General features: G+C 47.9%; 1 protein-coding gene across 4 annotated transcripts in view; it reads right to left on the reverse strand.

Annotated features, from left to right (window-relative positions):
• The window catches only part of RASGRP1 (RAS guanyl releasing protein 1), an 80,388-nt gene that overhangs the window by 11,681 nt on the left and 53,793 nt on the right, over window positions 1-14,914 (reverse strand). For 3 of the 4 annotated variants that reach the window (XM_036296815.1, XM_036296836.1, XM_036296825.1), the window contains 9 exons: window positions 13,397-13,550; window positions 10,128-10,301; window positions 8,890-9,006; window positions 6,233-6,508; window positions 4,951-5,031; window positions 3,607-3,711; window positions 2,688-2,797; window positions 1,869-2,013; window positions 926-962 (listed from right to left, as the gene is read on the reverse strand). In XM_036296815.1, coding sequence (XP_036152708.1) covers window positions 926-962; window positions 1,869-2,013; window positions 2,688-2,797; window positions 3,607-3,711; window positions 4,951-5,031; window positions 6,233-6,508; window positions 8,890-9,006; window positions 10,128-10,301; window positions 13,397-13,550 — 1,199 coding nt within the window. The remainder of the gene's footprint in view (window positions 1-925; window positions 963-1,868; window positions 2,014-2,687; window positions 2,798-3,606; window positions 3,712-4,950; window positions 5,032-6,232; window positions 6,509-8,889; window positions 9,007-10,127; window positions 10,302-13,396; window positions 13,551-14,914) is intronic. The other variant, XM_036296842.1, reaches the window with a different exon arrangement.

Here is a 14,914-nt window from a genome sequence, read left to right on the forward strand (position 1 = left end):
GTCAGAAAGTCTTTCAGCACACATCGCTTTCTTCTCTAGGGCCCTCTTGTCACATATGCCTGCCCTCTCTTCTGGAGCTAGGACACCTAGTGAACCCAGCATTCCCACTTGGTCAGTCCTGGATCTCACAGTCCTGTTGTAGCCCTTACCACAAGGTGAGGAAGCGGCACCTGTTGCCGCGGAGGGAAGAGGTGGTGTCTTGGTTATCCCACACATACTGCCTACTCTAAGGAGACCCTCTAGAGCAGTGGTTCTCAACCTTGGCTGCACATTAGAATCACCTGGGAATCTTTTTAAATCCTGATTTCTGGGCCTCATCCTCTGGAAAATGTTTCTTTGTTACTAATGTTGTGGCCCCAACCCATAACAAAGAAACAGAATTTCCGGAGGATGCGGCCCAGAAGTCAGGATTTTGAAAAGATTCCCAGGTGATTCTAATGTGCAGCCAAGGTTGAGAACCACTGCTCTAGAGGCTCTCAGCTGTTAGGTCTTAGCCTTCCTTCCTTTCATTAAAATGTCTCTTTTCCTTCATTCCTGAACTTTTCTAGTCACAGGGAGGTGTCTACTCATCAAAGGACAGCTGACATAGGTGTTGGTAATCACTTCTCTTCCAAAAGTGATTCTTTGCCTTTCACTGGGGATCTGCCTCTCCAGGGCTGTCTGGGAGCATAACCTCCTAGCAGCCACCCGTATTTCCAAGGCAGAGAGAGGCTCTTATAAGGGAAGCTGCATAACTGGTCACCCAGGCACTCCTCTTCTATATGGTGGCAGTCACCCTCGAGGGTTCCTCTAGGGGAGCCAGTCTGAGGATGAGGCTCTGCTGAGAAGTTGTGGACTGAACGGACAACTACTATGAGCAAACAGTCTTTATAGGAATATACCTAAGACCAGGGAAAACAATGCAGTGGACAAAGCTGAGCCTTACCTTTACATCGATATCCTTGTTTGATCACTCCCCAGAGCTGTGAGATAAGAGACAGAATGCACCACATGTCACTCAGCTATCTGGCAGGAGGCTAGGCACTGACATCACTCTTTTTTTTTTTTTTAATATATTTTATTTATTTTTTACAGAGAAGAAGGGAGAGGGACAGAGAGCTAGAAACATCGATGAGAGAGAAACATTGATCAGCTGCCTCCTGCACATCCTCTACTGGAGATGTGCCCGCAACCCAGGTACATGCCCTTGACCGGAATCGAACCTGCGACCCTTGAGTTCGCAGGCCAACACTCTATCCACTGAGCCAAACCAGTCAGGGCATGACATCACTCTTGATTTTCCTTCATTCTACTTCCTACCTCAAAAGGAGGGAAACCTCATTTCTCTCTTATGTATTGTCCCTTCTGACCTTAAATTGAAAACGGGGAGAGTTTGTGCTGATCAGTCAAATGTTCTCAGGAAGCTCACAGGATTTATGAGTCAGGACTTCTCTAGGCCAGAAGTGGAATCATATCAGGATCCCAAACTAACAAATCTATAGAACCCTGGAGTCAGGGACTGGGTTAGGGGGAAACTGTTGGTCAGAGGCGGGGCAGAGGATGGGCAGAGCCCAGACGTAGGGAGGGGTGAGGATGTTTTTTCCTAACATTTGAAACATATGAATATATAATACTTAAAAAATATATATCCCAAACTTAATACTTACTTATCCAAGGCCCCGTACCAGAGGGACAAATAAATCAGGAACAAACGGGAAAAGATGAATGCACATAAATGCATTTGAGGACTAGGTTACTCTAGGTGTTTGCTTAGGCTCTAAGCTGGGATGAGCTGATAAGGGCTATGAGGTCTGTGCACAGCTTAGTCATTTAACCTGTCTTGTACCCCTCCCCAAGTTCAGCCCTGAAGCACTCCAAGGACAACTTACAAATCCAGCACAGTTGTCACAGAAAGTAGGCTTCAGGTAGGTTGTCTCTTGGAAGTTGTGAGGAAAGCCCAGGCCCAGCTTGGAGTAGATGGAGCTGGCCCTCATGAAGTAGGCTGTGATCTCGTCCCGGCTGATGAGGCCTTCCCTGCCAGCAAACGACAGACCAGGATGTGGGGGGGTGGGGGGAATTCACCTTTTCATCCTTGAGTGGAAGTACACTATGTATTACCTGGTAATTACCACCATGAGCCGTCCTTTTAATCATACATGAATAGCTTGTAATAAGTAGTGGAGGCAGCATTACTCACTTTTATGGAGTTGTTCTTTGGCTAACTGAGGTTTTCCCAACTAATTTAACCACTATCTACAGGACTTTAAAAAATTATGGAAATTGTGTGTATAGGGAGAGAGATACCTTATGCTGCAGTTTCTGACTTCAGACAGTAATAATACATAACTTGAACCCACCAACCATATATTTGGTTTTATATAGAGAACCAAGATAGAACATATGTAACCTTGTGAATAGTAAATATGCTGATTGTTAATAAATATTAGTTTTTCATGATCTGTAAGGACAAAACAAGAATGAGACTAAACTTCTTAAAATTCATAGTTGACTATTACTAACCTGGCTTCATGATCACTTGTGGTCCAATCCAAAGCCAGATAGGCATCATTTGATGATTGCTCTCTTAGCCCGAATATTCATTAAGTAATCATAGCAGCGACACATCCAAGTTTAGAAGTTCTTTTAGTGATACACAAACTGCTTTTACTAAAGGGCTCACAGCCACATTCCCATACACAAACTCTCACCTGTCTTTGTCCATCACACAGAAGGAAAACGGAAAACTCGCAGCAATTTTTTCAAATTCTTCCTGAGAAATGTATCCGTCTTGGTCATGATCATAGTTCTTGAAGACAGACTGTGAAAAAGGAGTTTCTTTGGTGATCACCCTTTAGGCAAGTGGCAAAGGGGCTGGGGCGGCTGGTAGGAGCCTCTCCTCCTCCCCCTCTGAGGGGCGGGGATGAAGAAATGCAGGTGAAGCTGCTGCAGAGAAGCGTGGGTCACCTCTGGAGGGTGGCCAGGGGCTTTGGATCCATTAGCACAGCAGTTATGCCGCCACCCTGGCCAGTGTACTGTTGCCGCACAGGGGTGTTCTCCCTCCCTCTGCCCTTCCTTACTCAGCTCAGACGGCACTTCCTCTGTGAAGCTATAGCGCAGTTGGAAGGGCTCCCTCCCCTCTTAATCCTCAGTTACTCGTCCTGTCACTCTCTGGCTGTTACTTTTCTGTGGTTATGCTGGAATGGTCCATAGGGATAAATGTAGAAATATGAACCTAATGTACTGCCCCTCAGCATTTAGCACAGTGCACTCAAACAAGTGCCAAGATTTTCAGTTTTAGATTCTCATTACCTTTTACTCAAACCTTTTCCAACACCTTTCTGCCTCCAAATCAACTGACAAACTTTAAATCTATTCTCTCCTGCTAGGCCTGTCAGAGGAGGCTCACCTCCCCCCACATAAGGCCAAAGTGTGTTGGCCCAATGTTACTGAGCTGTTCTGCAGCCACAGTGTGAGGAGTAAGTTGTCCCTGGGCTCACACAGGAACGAGTTTCCAGTTTCTTACCTTGTGTTTCTACCACTCCCCCCCCCCCCCCCCCCCGCCCCAGCCCCACATACAAAACGAAGCCAGGCAGTGTCTTGCTTTTATCTGGTGAAAGCTGTACTTACATCCACCATCCGCTGGACGTGCTTGCTTATAGTCTTTGGGTCAGGTTTGGGAGATACCCCAGAGGCCCAGTCCACTACTACTGGTGGCTTTGAAGGTGTTAATGGCTGAAATGAAATAAGACAAAGAGATCCCCATGACTGTAATGCAGTAATCCACAGCCCCTTCCTCTCCCACTACCTGAGGCTGCAACCACCTGCCAGCTGCAGATGACCCCAGCTATGCCCGTGGCGGGGAGCAGAGAGCCCACATACTGAAAGAACAGTAATCGTGGCTCACACAAGCGTTATGTTTTACTGTTTCCAATACGCTCCTCACGTACGTCATCTCCATCTAAACCTTTTGTCAAAGCTATCAACAAAGCGTAAAGTGGATCACTTAAATTTCCTCTCTGTTCTCCACTGGCTACTTAATAGAGATAGGAGGAGGAGGAAAATAGCTAAAAGGCAGGAAAGTGCATAGACAAGCTGAGATGGGATCCACTCTAAGTATTTAAGACTTGGCCCAAATTAAAAGCTCTTCTAAAAATAGGAGAAGATACCCTTTCCATTGAAATGCCTTTTAACATTCTGAAAATGGAATCTATCAGGTATTTTCAGTGAACATTGTTAATTACAATAGGAAGCTAGAACTTGCTCTTCTGTATAGATACAATGAAATTTAGCCACAGGTAAGCTGAATTTCTTCTGTGGGGGCAAATCTTTCCTTGAGTACCACTTGTTTTGGGAAGTGGTACTCAAGGGAAGAGTACCACTGTGGGGAGTTACTGGTCATTCAGAAGGAAGATGAATCATTAAACCTGTCTGTAGGAGAGGCGGGGCCAGATAACCTGGTATGTTTGGACTGGGTAGCGCTAGCTCTGTGCTGTTTGAGGTCTTCTCTGCACAGGGGGTCAAAAAACTTAGTAGACTGCTCTTTCTGACCCAGGTGAATGCAGAGTGATGGGGCTTTCCTGTCTACCAAGCTAGAAACCCTCCGAGGTTAGCTTCTGAGAGTGCGCATATGGCTCACATTCTTATCAACAAATCACAGGAGGGAAACTGATGTGGGGCCACTTTATAATACATAGGAGGGCGAGGGCGAGTATTCTCTCCCATCTCTAATCTGCAAACCACTGGCCAACTCCCCCATGCAATCTGATGCTCTGCGGTGTTTAGTTATTTACTGCTCACACACTAGTTATCCCTTCAAGAGGACTATTTGGTCAGGATCTGTTCCTCACACATGTGGAAGTTTTCTCTGTGCCTCGCACAGGCTTGGGCACAAAGGAGACACCTAATGCTCTTATAAAACTGAACTAAAAGGCCGATCCTGTTACCTGCAAGAATCGTAATAGGAAAACTCACGGGGGCTCTGTGGTTCCTTGGTTCCCGGGCGTAGGAGAGCTCGTAGATTTCATCCTCAGTGTAATAGAGATCGAGGGATAACTGTGGATCAAAGCAACAGGGTTACCTGCTAGGATGTTGTATTTCTTCCCCTCTTGCTTCTTCCTCTCCGGTGGGTTACTCTTCTAGGCTCTTAGTAGTTTGTTTTTAAAATTCTCAGTAGGGCAGTGGGGCAAGCATTAATTAATTTGGTTCTTGCACCAGAACCCAGTTTAAATAACGGTATTAATTAAACCATATTCAGAGTTAATAAATTTCATATTTATTAGAGCTTGAACATTTTAGAGGACAGAGGTCTTACAGATAATCTTGTTCTGATCCTATAGTCCATGGATGAGCTTAAGGAGGTGCAAAGCTCAAAAATACTTGGCTTATGTATATTTTTTTTCTGGGAAGAACATTCAGCTTTCATCACAGGATTTGTGATCCCCCAAATAGGATTCTGTACATCTTTCCACAGATGACGTCTAAGGCCAAGACCAAGGCCACCTGGCCATTAGAGAAAGGTCTAGGATTAGAACACTAGCTGGATGCAAAGCTCAGGCCCCATTGGGATCATCCTGTGAGGTAGGAAGAGGCTGTAATTATTCATTCTGCCAAAAAAAAAACACATTAAAAATTGTATAATTTTAGAACTCAAAGAAGTTAGAAATCATCTCACAGAATAATCCTCCTGATTTTACAGAGGAGGAAACAGGATTTGGAGTTAGGTGCCCACAGTCACACAGCTGGTGAGCTACAGAACCGTTGGGCTGGAAGGGAGTTCACCTGCCCTCCCCCTGCACCTGAAGTGCAAATCCTGGTCCTTGCACCAGTGTTTGCCTCTCCTTAGCTCGAACACCTCCAGGAACAGGAATCCAAATAATGAACCTGTTTAGTCCCCATCTCTTACCAAGCCTGTATCCTGCTTTGCTCTCAGCTCCTCCCAGAGAGCTTGAGTGCTGACTGTTTTTGCAGGAATTGGGGAACATTTCCAGGAGTCAGAAAGGCAATGCTGCTTTAGAGGACAGCTGCCGGGGTCCTACCTCCTGGGTCTGAGTCCAGGCTCTGCTGCTTATTAATGTCTGGTCCTCCGGGAAATTATGTCTTTGTGCCTCCGAATCCCCATCCATAAAAAGAGGATAATAGCAGTATCTACGTCCTAGTTTGTATGAGGATTAACTGGACTAACATTTGTAAGGTGCGGAGAGTGATGCCGGGCACACACAAAGTGCTTAGTCATCGTCTCCCCGGTGAGCCTCACCGTCAGCAGGTGCACCAAGTCCTTGTTGGCCTCCAAGGGTGGGGCCACCTCCTGCAGCTGGACCAGTTCGTTGATGTGATTGTAAAGGGCCAGCAGCTTGTGGACGTTCACCTTCCCATCCTCTAGGTAGTCGGGCATGGCTTCATACAGGGAGATGAGGTCCTTGAGGTGCACCCCCAGGATGGGGATCTTGAAGTGGGTGCACTCTCCATAGGCTCGCCGGTAGTTGTCATAGTTTCTGCAGGAGGACAGCAGCTCAGTCATCTCACCTAGGACCTAAAAAGCGGAAGAGGAGACCCCATCACTGCACCTGCCAGGCAGGTTGTATTGTCTGCAGTAGCCCCCTTGTCTGCTTTCAGCCTCTACCATGACTGCACCCCACCCCTAATCTGTCGGGAAGGGGTGATTCATCTAAAAGGTGCAGATCATGATCCCCAATTAAAACTCTAGCTTATGTCAAAAGGCTCAGAGTATTTACAAACACAGTTGTGCTTTAGTTGATTCTGCAACATAGCTGGGAAACTTGAAGTGAGGTCTTACTGCTTTTATACTAAAGTTTTTCTTTAAAAAAATACGTAAGCACCTGATATAAAGTCAAAAAGGCACAAGAGTATACAGAGACTAATGTGTCCCTCTGACCTCTGTCCCTAAGCCACACATTTCCTTTCCCCAGTGTCTTCCGAGTCCTAGAGCAGAAGGACATTGTTTAGCATTTGGACTGTGGTACTGGACGTGCTGCAGTGCTGCTGGCCTGGGGAGAGCGCCAGAGCCTCGGTCTCCTGCACAGGTCACTCTTCCTGCTGCGCTCTGGGCCTCCTCTCAGTGACTCTCCGCACGGGCCTTTGTCTAGGGAGCAGGTGACATTCCATCTGCCCACCGAAACTCTGACCCGGACAGACTGAATAGACCAGACCGATTCCCAGGAAAGGACAGGCAGAGGATGAGGCCGAGGACCCACCCCTCCCTCGCCCTGGAAGGGGCAGGGCCGCTCACCAGCACAAAAGGCAGCAGCCGGCCTGGGGTTCTTTTCTGACACGCCTGGCGCAGGTCAGCCAGCCGTTCACAGAACCCCGTTCCCCACTTGTGCTGACCAGCTTTCTCAGAAGCAAAGATGGGAAGTAAAGACTGTCTGCCAACCATGTTACAACAGAAAATGACCTTTTTAAACACTGTGCCACAGATTCTTTCAATAAAATTGTGGCCTAAGTAGTACCATCTCTCCAGTGAAGAGCCTGAGGTTCTGGATTAGCCTCGCTCAGCCGCTGAGTTGGCAGCCCTCCTCCTCGCACGTCTCTAGCAAACAGTGCAGGGGCGTGTGAGTACGGAAGGTGCTCACAGATGAGAAACTAACAGCAAAATAATATATTTATGTTCTCCTTGGAAGGTGAAATAAACTCCTGGGGACACTTGCTCTAAGCTGGACTTAACTGAGGGGCCAGCAGCTACAGACAAGGCGCACTGGTGTGGGGACCCTGAGCTGAAGAGGAGCGAGCTTGTATCTTATAAATGAAATGACATGAAGGCATGTTAGTCTCTGTGGCTTTCCTCTGTCACCTCTGAGGCACGGGCTGGTCTCAGCAGAACTAGGGAATTGTGAGGTGACCAGACCATGGGGGGGGGGGGGTGAGTCAGCATCCTCACAGCCAAGCGTTGAGAGCAGGGGTGATTAACTGGAGACCCCCAAAAGGAGGCTGAACACCTGGGAAAGCAGATGAGGCCATGAGGCACAGATGTCGCTCCCTAAGAAGAGAGTCTCCGCGCCAGGTTGGGAGGAGTGGGGTTTGGGATTAGGAAGGGAGGGTTGGTCCTCTTAAATAGGTGAAAATGCTCAAAGCGCAGTCATTATCTAATTCACACCACACAGTTGCACTGATGCCTTCGGTATACCATCGTGGCTTACATTTATAACAGCCTTATGAAGGATTAACATTGATCCTGTAAAATCTAAGAATATAGGAAAATGCATTGGATACTTGAGAAAAATATTCCTCAATGAACACTATTACAAAATGGCACCTGAAAAGCTCATTTCCAGTTATCCGGGGAAATTCAGCTCTCCAGAATGTCACTCCAAGGGATCTGGAGAGCCAGGGTTTCAGTGTGCCCCCATATAAGTGTGCTTGACATGCAGACAGAACCACTGGTCTTTTGGGGAAAATACTCTGGGCAAGGGAGTCAGTATTAAAGACAATAACTGAGCCCTAGCCGGTTTGGCTGAGTGGATAGTGTCGGCTCTCAGATGAAGGGTCCTGGGTTTGATTCCAGCCCTGGTTGGGCCTGTGCAGGAGGCAACCAATGAGGATGTCTCTCACATTGATGTTTCTCCCCCTCCCACTCTCTCTAAAAATCAATGGAAAAAATCCTCTGGTGAGGATTATCAACAAAATGAACATTCAGTGGCATATAAGCATGGGAAGGAGGCACATATTTCACCTGACCAGCAGGGACACGGGCAGCGACCGGGATACTGAATCACAGTCACTTTCTGATCTGTGACATCCCCGCTCTGTGGGTTTCCTTGGGGTTTGCCTCCTTGGTATTTTGCCCGGTTGACGGGATGGTGTGGTTGGCAGATGCTTCCTGGGTTACCCCCTGAAGGAGGAAAGGGCGCTGTCCCAGGAATGTGCTGAGGCTTCAGAAGAGACAGTAGCACTGACCTTGTTGATTTCGTGGGGGACGTGTGAGCTTGTCTCCTTGAGCCTGGAGATGGAGCTGTGACACAGGCCGCCTATCACGGCCATCAAAGTATTGAAGTTCTGTAGTTGGTGGAGCTTCTGTGACACAAAACAGGTGAGAACAGTCACTGAACATGCCTGTTACATGCGAGCTCAGAGGCCGCCCTCGTCTCTGGGCCTCATCTTCCTTACATTGTCGAGCACTAGCAGCCAGGTGCTGCAGTTTCCTGTTCCTTTCCCCCGAGGCTTAATCCAGACCAGGAGGTCCCAAGTCTGGCAAGGCATCACGTCTCCCTCCCTTTGTGCTGGTCCCGGACCACCTGGATCCATGGTTTCTAAGAATCACCCAAAGTACTTGTTTGTTAGCACAAAGATTTGTGGACCCAAGTCCAGATTTTCCGATTGCCTGGATCTGAGGTTGAGCTTAGGGATCTGTGCTTTTAATATCCCATCAGTTAATACCAGAGCAGGCAGTCTGTGTACCAAGCTTCGAGATACACTGCACCATCTAGTACTGGACTAATTAGCATCATCCTATATATCTTTTGCACTGAATTAACCTGTTTTATTTTTTAGGACAAAGTGCTGGTGCCTATATTGGTCAGTAATTGGGACAACGAAGCTAGAATCTCTGGGGAATTTCAAATACGAGTTCATAGAACTGTAGGTCCTTGAATAACGCCATTTCAGTCAACGTCACTTCATTATTATGTTGATGAAGTGCCGTGTCAATTAGCCTATTAAATCAATTTATTTATGTCAATCTATTAAAACTGGTTTCGGTATACATCATGGTACCTATTGACGGCATTAAGTGAGGACTTAGTGTGCCGGTTCCTCTTATAAATACTTACATGCTGCCCCTCGAACACTCAGCTCAGACATTTAACAGTGTGGGCTTAAAGACCCAAGACAACTCCAGCCTCAGGAAAACATGGACTTGCCCTTTCCTTTGTCATGGGGGCCAGATTTGAGAAGACCATGTAGGCTGGTAAGCACCTTCTAAGAAATGTTAAATATCTAAACATCTAAAACCGTATCCCGAGCCCTGAGATGGTCCTCTCCATAGTGCCCCTGTGTGGGAACCAGAGAAGTTGCCATACCTAGACCTCAGGACAGTTGAAGGACACTAACCCACTGTGGCTCAGGAGGGGAACTTGGCTGCAGGAGGAGGGGAAAATTCATCTCAGCCCAGGCCACACTCCGACTCCGCCACTCACCTGAGCCACCTGGATGAACTTAATGAAGACCTCAGCTCGGAGCTGCGGAGTGGGGCGGCTAAGCACCATCAGCTGCACCCACTGGGAGATGCCGTTGCACAGGGCTATGGACCGCTCCATGGTGGGGTTCTCCTTCACACAGCTGTTCACCGCGTAATTCTGGTAGTCGGAGAACTGCGGGGAAAGGACCCCATCAGGACTGCTGCTCTGGTGTTGAGGCATCTGAGGGGCATGTCGCCTCTGTTCAGTTGATGGCTCGGACCTGCTGTGGGACTGAGGAGTCCACCTCTCCTGTATGTCCTCTGCTTGGCTGACAAAAATGGTGGGAAGGAAACCTACCCACAGCACGGTCTCTAAACCAAAAGTCATTAGGCTTCATGGATGTGGACTAATTCATCCAACACATGAGTTAATTCAAATACTGTATTTGGTAGATATTGGTACTTCTAAATTCTAAAGAATAGAAGAAAAATCTCAGGACTAATCCCACCTCTGCTGCTGATGTTAAGGGGAAAAAAGGAATTCACAAGACTTACTCCTCCCTGTTTTCCATCTCCATCCTCTCTCCCTCTCCGCCAGCTGTTTTCTTACCTTAAGAGTGGGATGATAACATCTGCTCTATCTAGCACATGAAATTGTTATGAAGGTTAAACATGATAAGGTATGAAACAACTTTAACTTTTCCAAGTGCTACATTAATGTGAGGTGGTGCTAATAGGGTAATTACTACCTTCTTGCTGAAACAAACCTGCCTGAATTAAATTGAACTTGAACAGAGGCCAAGTGAGTTGAATACATGAAACCTGGTGAGCTAATTCCATGACCATAGTTTCCCAGCTGGACAATAGTACCGACTGGTTGACAATCAAACAGCATATGTGAAGCAGATGTGCCAGAAGACCGCTGTAGAGGTGGTGACTGTAGCTATCGTGTCCTTGTCCCAAACAGCCCTGCTCAATAGGCTACCCAAAGGCAGGCGGCGTCTGCCCGCTCCAGTGCTCCTCTGGGCATGTTGGCGCTGCTCACCATGTGTTCACAGTGCGGCCAGCAGCATGAGGGGAAGTGAGGGGGCTTTTGAGGGAAAGGTGTAAGAGCCACTGAGCGATCCGCCATGCTGCCGGCCCACAGCTGCAGAAGCTGTGTAAAGGTGAAGCCTTCCATATCTGCGTCCCTGCGCGACCCATGTTACATATGTCGTGTGACTGGGATTGTGGGGGAGGAGCTGGGGGTTACTTCAGTATATGTTAGTCCCGCCTGACTAGGAATACACTGATGAGAAACAGCCTAAATAAAATAACGCAAGTGCGCAGAGCCCTATTTCACTGTGCTGTGCTTACTCACAGGGCGAAAACTCTGAGTAGGACCAAAACTCCTCTTTAGGAGACACACACTGAGCAAAAATCTTACCGGTTCTAACAGAAAATTCCCGTGACTCATTCCAGTGAATTCATTTATATATTCCTCCCACTATAAAGACAACACTAACTTTACTTGTTTTTTAAAAGAATTATCCCAGTAATCCCCCCTCCCCCCCCCCCCCCCCGCCCAAGTATTATAATAAACAGGAAATATCAAATGCCATCAGTTCACAGGTGGGAGACAGCTCCCTCTGGTCCCATGTCGGAGGGGAAACTGCTGGAGGGACTGTACCATTCAAGCCAGGAAGGTTCCAAACGATGTGCTGCTCTGCAAACAGCACTGCCGCCCCCTCGGGAGCACGGGCTTAGCGTCCCTGTTCTGCACGCGTTTCCCGCTCCTGCCAGCTGGGCCCCAGCGCAGCGCAAATTTTCAGTGTGAGAATGGCTCCTTTCAGGGCCCCTCCCATGACGCGAAGGCACCGCCAAATGGAAACTCCCCAGGTGGGGCCTCCCAGCAAGTCCCCTGGTTCTGTCAGGGGTGCCGTGAGGGGGCTGGGGCCAGTGCAGAGAGTCCCGCTGGGAGACTAACTTCCAAAAAGGAGCTGAGAGGTTCCTGGCTGGCTGGGCAAACCGCTGTGTGAAAACAGATGTCAACATTATGGGAGGAAAGAAGAAATAACCTCTGTCACCTGGTTGCAGGATTCCTTTCAAATAGAACCAGGCTCTGTTTAGCGGGTTTGGCTAGTGTGGTTAGAGTGTCGGCCCACGGACTGAAGGGTCCTGGCTTCGCTTCTGGTCAAGGGCATGTACCTCGGTTGCAGGCTCTATCTCTGGTCCCGATTGGAGAGCGTGTGGGAGGCAACCAATCTCTCTCTCTCTCTCTCTCTCTCTCTCTCTCTCTCTCTCTCTCTCTCTCTCTCTCGGATGTTTCTCTCTGTTTCTCCCTTTCCCTCCCCTCTCTATAAAAATCAATAGAAAAAATATCCTTAGGTGAGGATTAAAAAAGAAACACACCAAAAACAACAACAAATAGAACCAGGCTCAAGAAGTTGGTGCCGAGTGACCAAGACAGGCATGTAATTCTAGCCCCAGCTCTTAATCTAATAAGCTGTGTGACCTTGTCGAGCCACCCCTCTGGGCCTCCATCCCCTCTGGGAAACACGGGTCACTCTAAGAAAGGAATCCAGCAACTAGGCAGTCTCTATTTTTAGAGTAAAGCTGAAGACCATTTTGGGGTAGGGGCAGGGCTGAGTGAAGGTGCCGTTCCCCAGGAAAGTATATTGGTCAGTGCGGGTCTGCTGGCACCTGCCGTGTTGACAAGATGTCTCGTGTGGCACCAGTGTTCTTTGGCATCATGTATGGAGATTTAAGGAGCAAGTTTGGATCAGCAAAGTTTATCTCTAGAATCATCAGCGACGGCTGGGCCATGTCAGCACCACTTCATGGATTTAGGTATATTCTGGGCTGGACCAGTAACATCGACTTTATTTTGTCATGTCCCACAGCCATTCAGACCTACCCTAGAATGAACTCAAAGTCTTACAGGATATCTCCATTTTGGGGGGAGGAAAATGAAAAAATAAAATTTCTGGCAACCTAATGACACAAGGTTAAAAAGTGTGTGTGTGTGTGTGTGTGTGTGTGTGTGTGTGTGTGTGTGTACACTCACATATACATGTATGCCCACTGTATTGTCTCTTGGGGGTGGGGTGGGCATGGAGGATGGTGGATGGAGGGGGAGGGACCGCCCAGGAATTCAGAGCACTGGTTCTCTGGACGGTACAAAGTCTAACGGGAAGGCCCACCAGCACCGAGGGCCTCTGGGGTTCGGAGGTGAACAGGCTGCTGTATTTCTCTGCTTATGTTCAGAAATGCCCCGGGGGAGCTTTCTCCTGCCCCTTGGGTACATACGGAGATCCTCCGGAAGGACTTGAACTCCAGGTAGGTGAGGTGCTCCGACAGCTCTTCCGGTTCCAGGTGGTCAAAGAGCAGGGAGACTTTCCGTTTCTTGCTGGTGTTCGATTTTATCCTTTGAGTAAGTTTCCTGGACCAGTCACGGGCATTGCTTTTGTGGGTAAACATGAAAGAGAGAAGATAGGGAAAAAGATACATCAAAATTGCTTTTGAATACAAGTCAGTCCAGTTTTGCATGAGAATATACAAAGAACCATTAGCTCACTTTCCTTGGCCAAAACAATGCATCAACAGAGTTTTCCCAAATCAACTTTGTCTATGGCAGCAACTAGGAAGCCTGGCTGGTTTCCTGTGAGCCTTTAGAATGCACGTGGGAACTGGGGAAAAGGTGTTTAAGGCCGTGGGAAATAGGGTTCAAGCATTGGCCCAGTTTCCTGGTCTTCAGTCCCGACACGCCTGCTCTCTCCATGCCTTCTCTGTGTCCCATCATCCTCATAAGGGTCACAGGGACTAACTGGTTGGAAATCTCAAGGTGGGAGGGTAGTTTTCATGCTGGGAGGGCACAGAGAACCATGGCGAGGAGATGTCGTGCTGCAGGGGGTCATGGGGAGGAACACTTTGAGTGACTGCTGGCATTTTCCTCCACTTCCCCAGATGATGTCCCCAAGAGAGCCTAGCGCCCCCCCCCCCCCCCCCCCGCCACACACACACACATATTTTCTTGTAACCAACCCATGTGTTCTGATTCAGCGTGTTTCCTACAGTGAGGAAGCAAAGAGGAAAAGCCGTTTGAGAGGTGCAGGTTGCAGATGTGTGTTTCCCAAACTGCTATTCCTGAGAACCTTGTCTCTACAGAGGGTTCTGTGGTCAAATGAGTTTGGGAGATGCTACAAATTCTGCAGCCCCTTGTCCAAAGAACATATTACAGACTCTGAGATGCACTGCAAACTTTGCAAGTTTAACTCACTATTTCTCACATATACCTGGTCAGGCTATATCTCACTGACTAATTCCTAAAGAGCAGACTGTGGGAAATATTGGTAGAGGAAAGTCACACAGGCAGTATATTGGGACAAGGAGATTAGGGTTTGAGAAGTGCCCTGGGGCCTAGGTTCTGCACCTTTGCAATGAGGAAATTGTTACTTGAAAATCTCTTGTATCTTTTGAGTTGTATTATTCTAAGTAGAGGTACAGAGAATCCAAAGTGACAAATTGATTTATTGGGGACCATGACATGTGACATTTACATTTCTGCAGGGCTGTGACCCAGTGCACCGAGCTTGTGTCCAGCCACTAGCTTAGCATGCTGTGTGACCCCAGACGAGCCAGACAACCTTGCTGAGTCTGTTTCCTAGGATGTTGGATGAAACGATCTCTAGAATTCCTTTCAGTTCCAGAATTCTGTATTCTAAGGATCTGCACTATTGTGAAATAAAGTGGCCACTCTGTGAAAATTTCAGTATGCAATGTGTGTACCCTCCCCTGCCATATTTCCACAGTGGGTTGACCTCATAA

Source organism: Myotis myotis, unplaced genomic scaffold (assembly GCF_014108235.1).
Source record: "Myotis myotis isolate mMyoMyo1 unplaced genomic scaffold, mMyoMyo1.p scaffold_m19_p_1, whole genome shotgun sequence".
Taxonomy (NCBI): Eukaryota; Metazoa; Chordata; class Mammalia; order Chiroptera; family Vespertilionidae; genus Myotis; species Myotis myotis.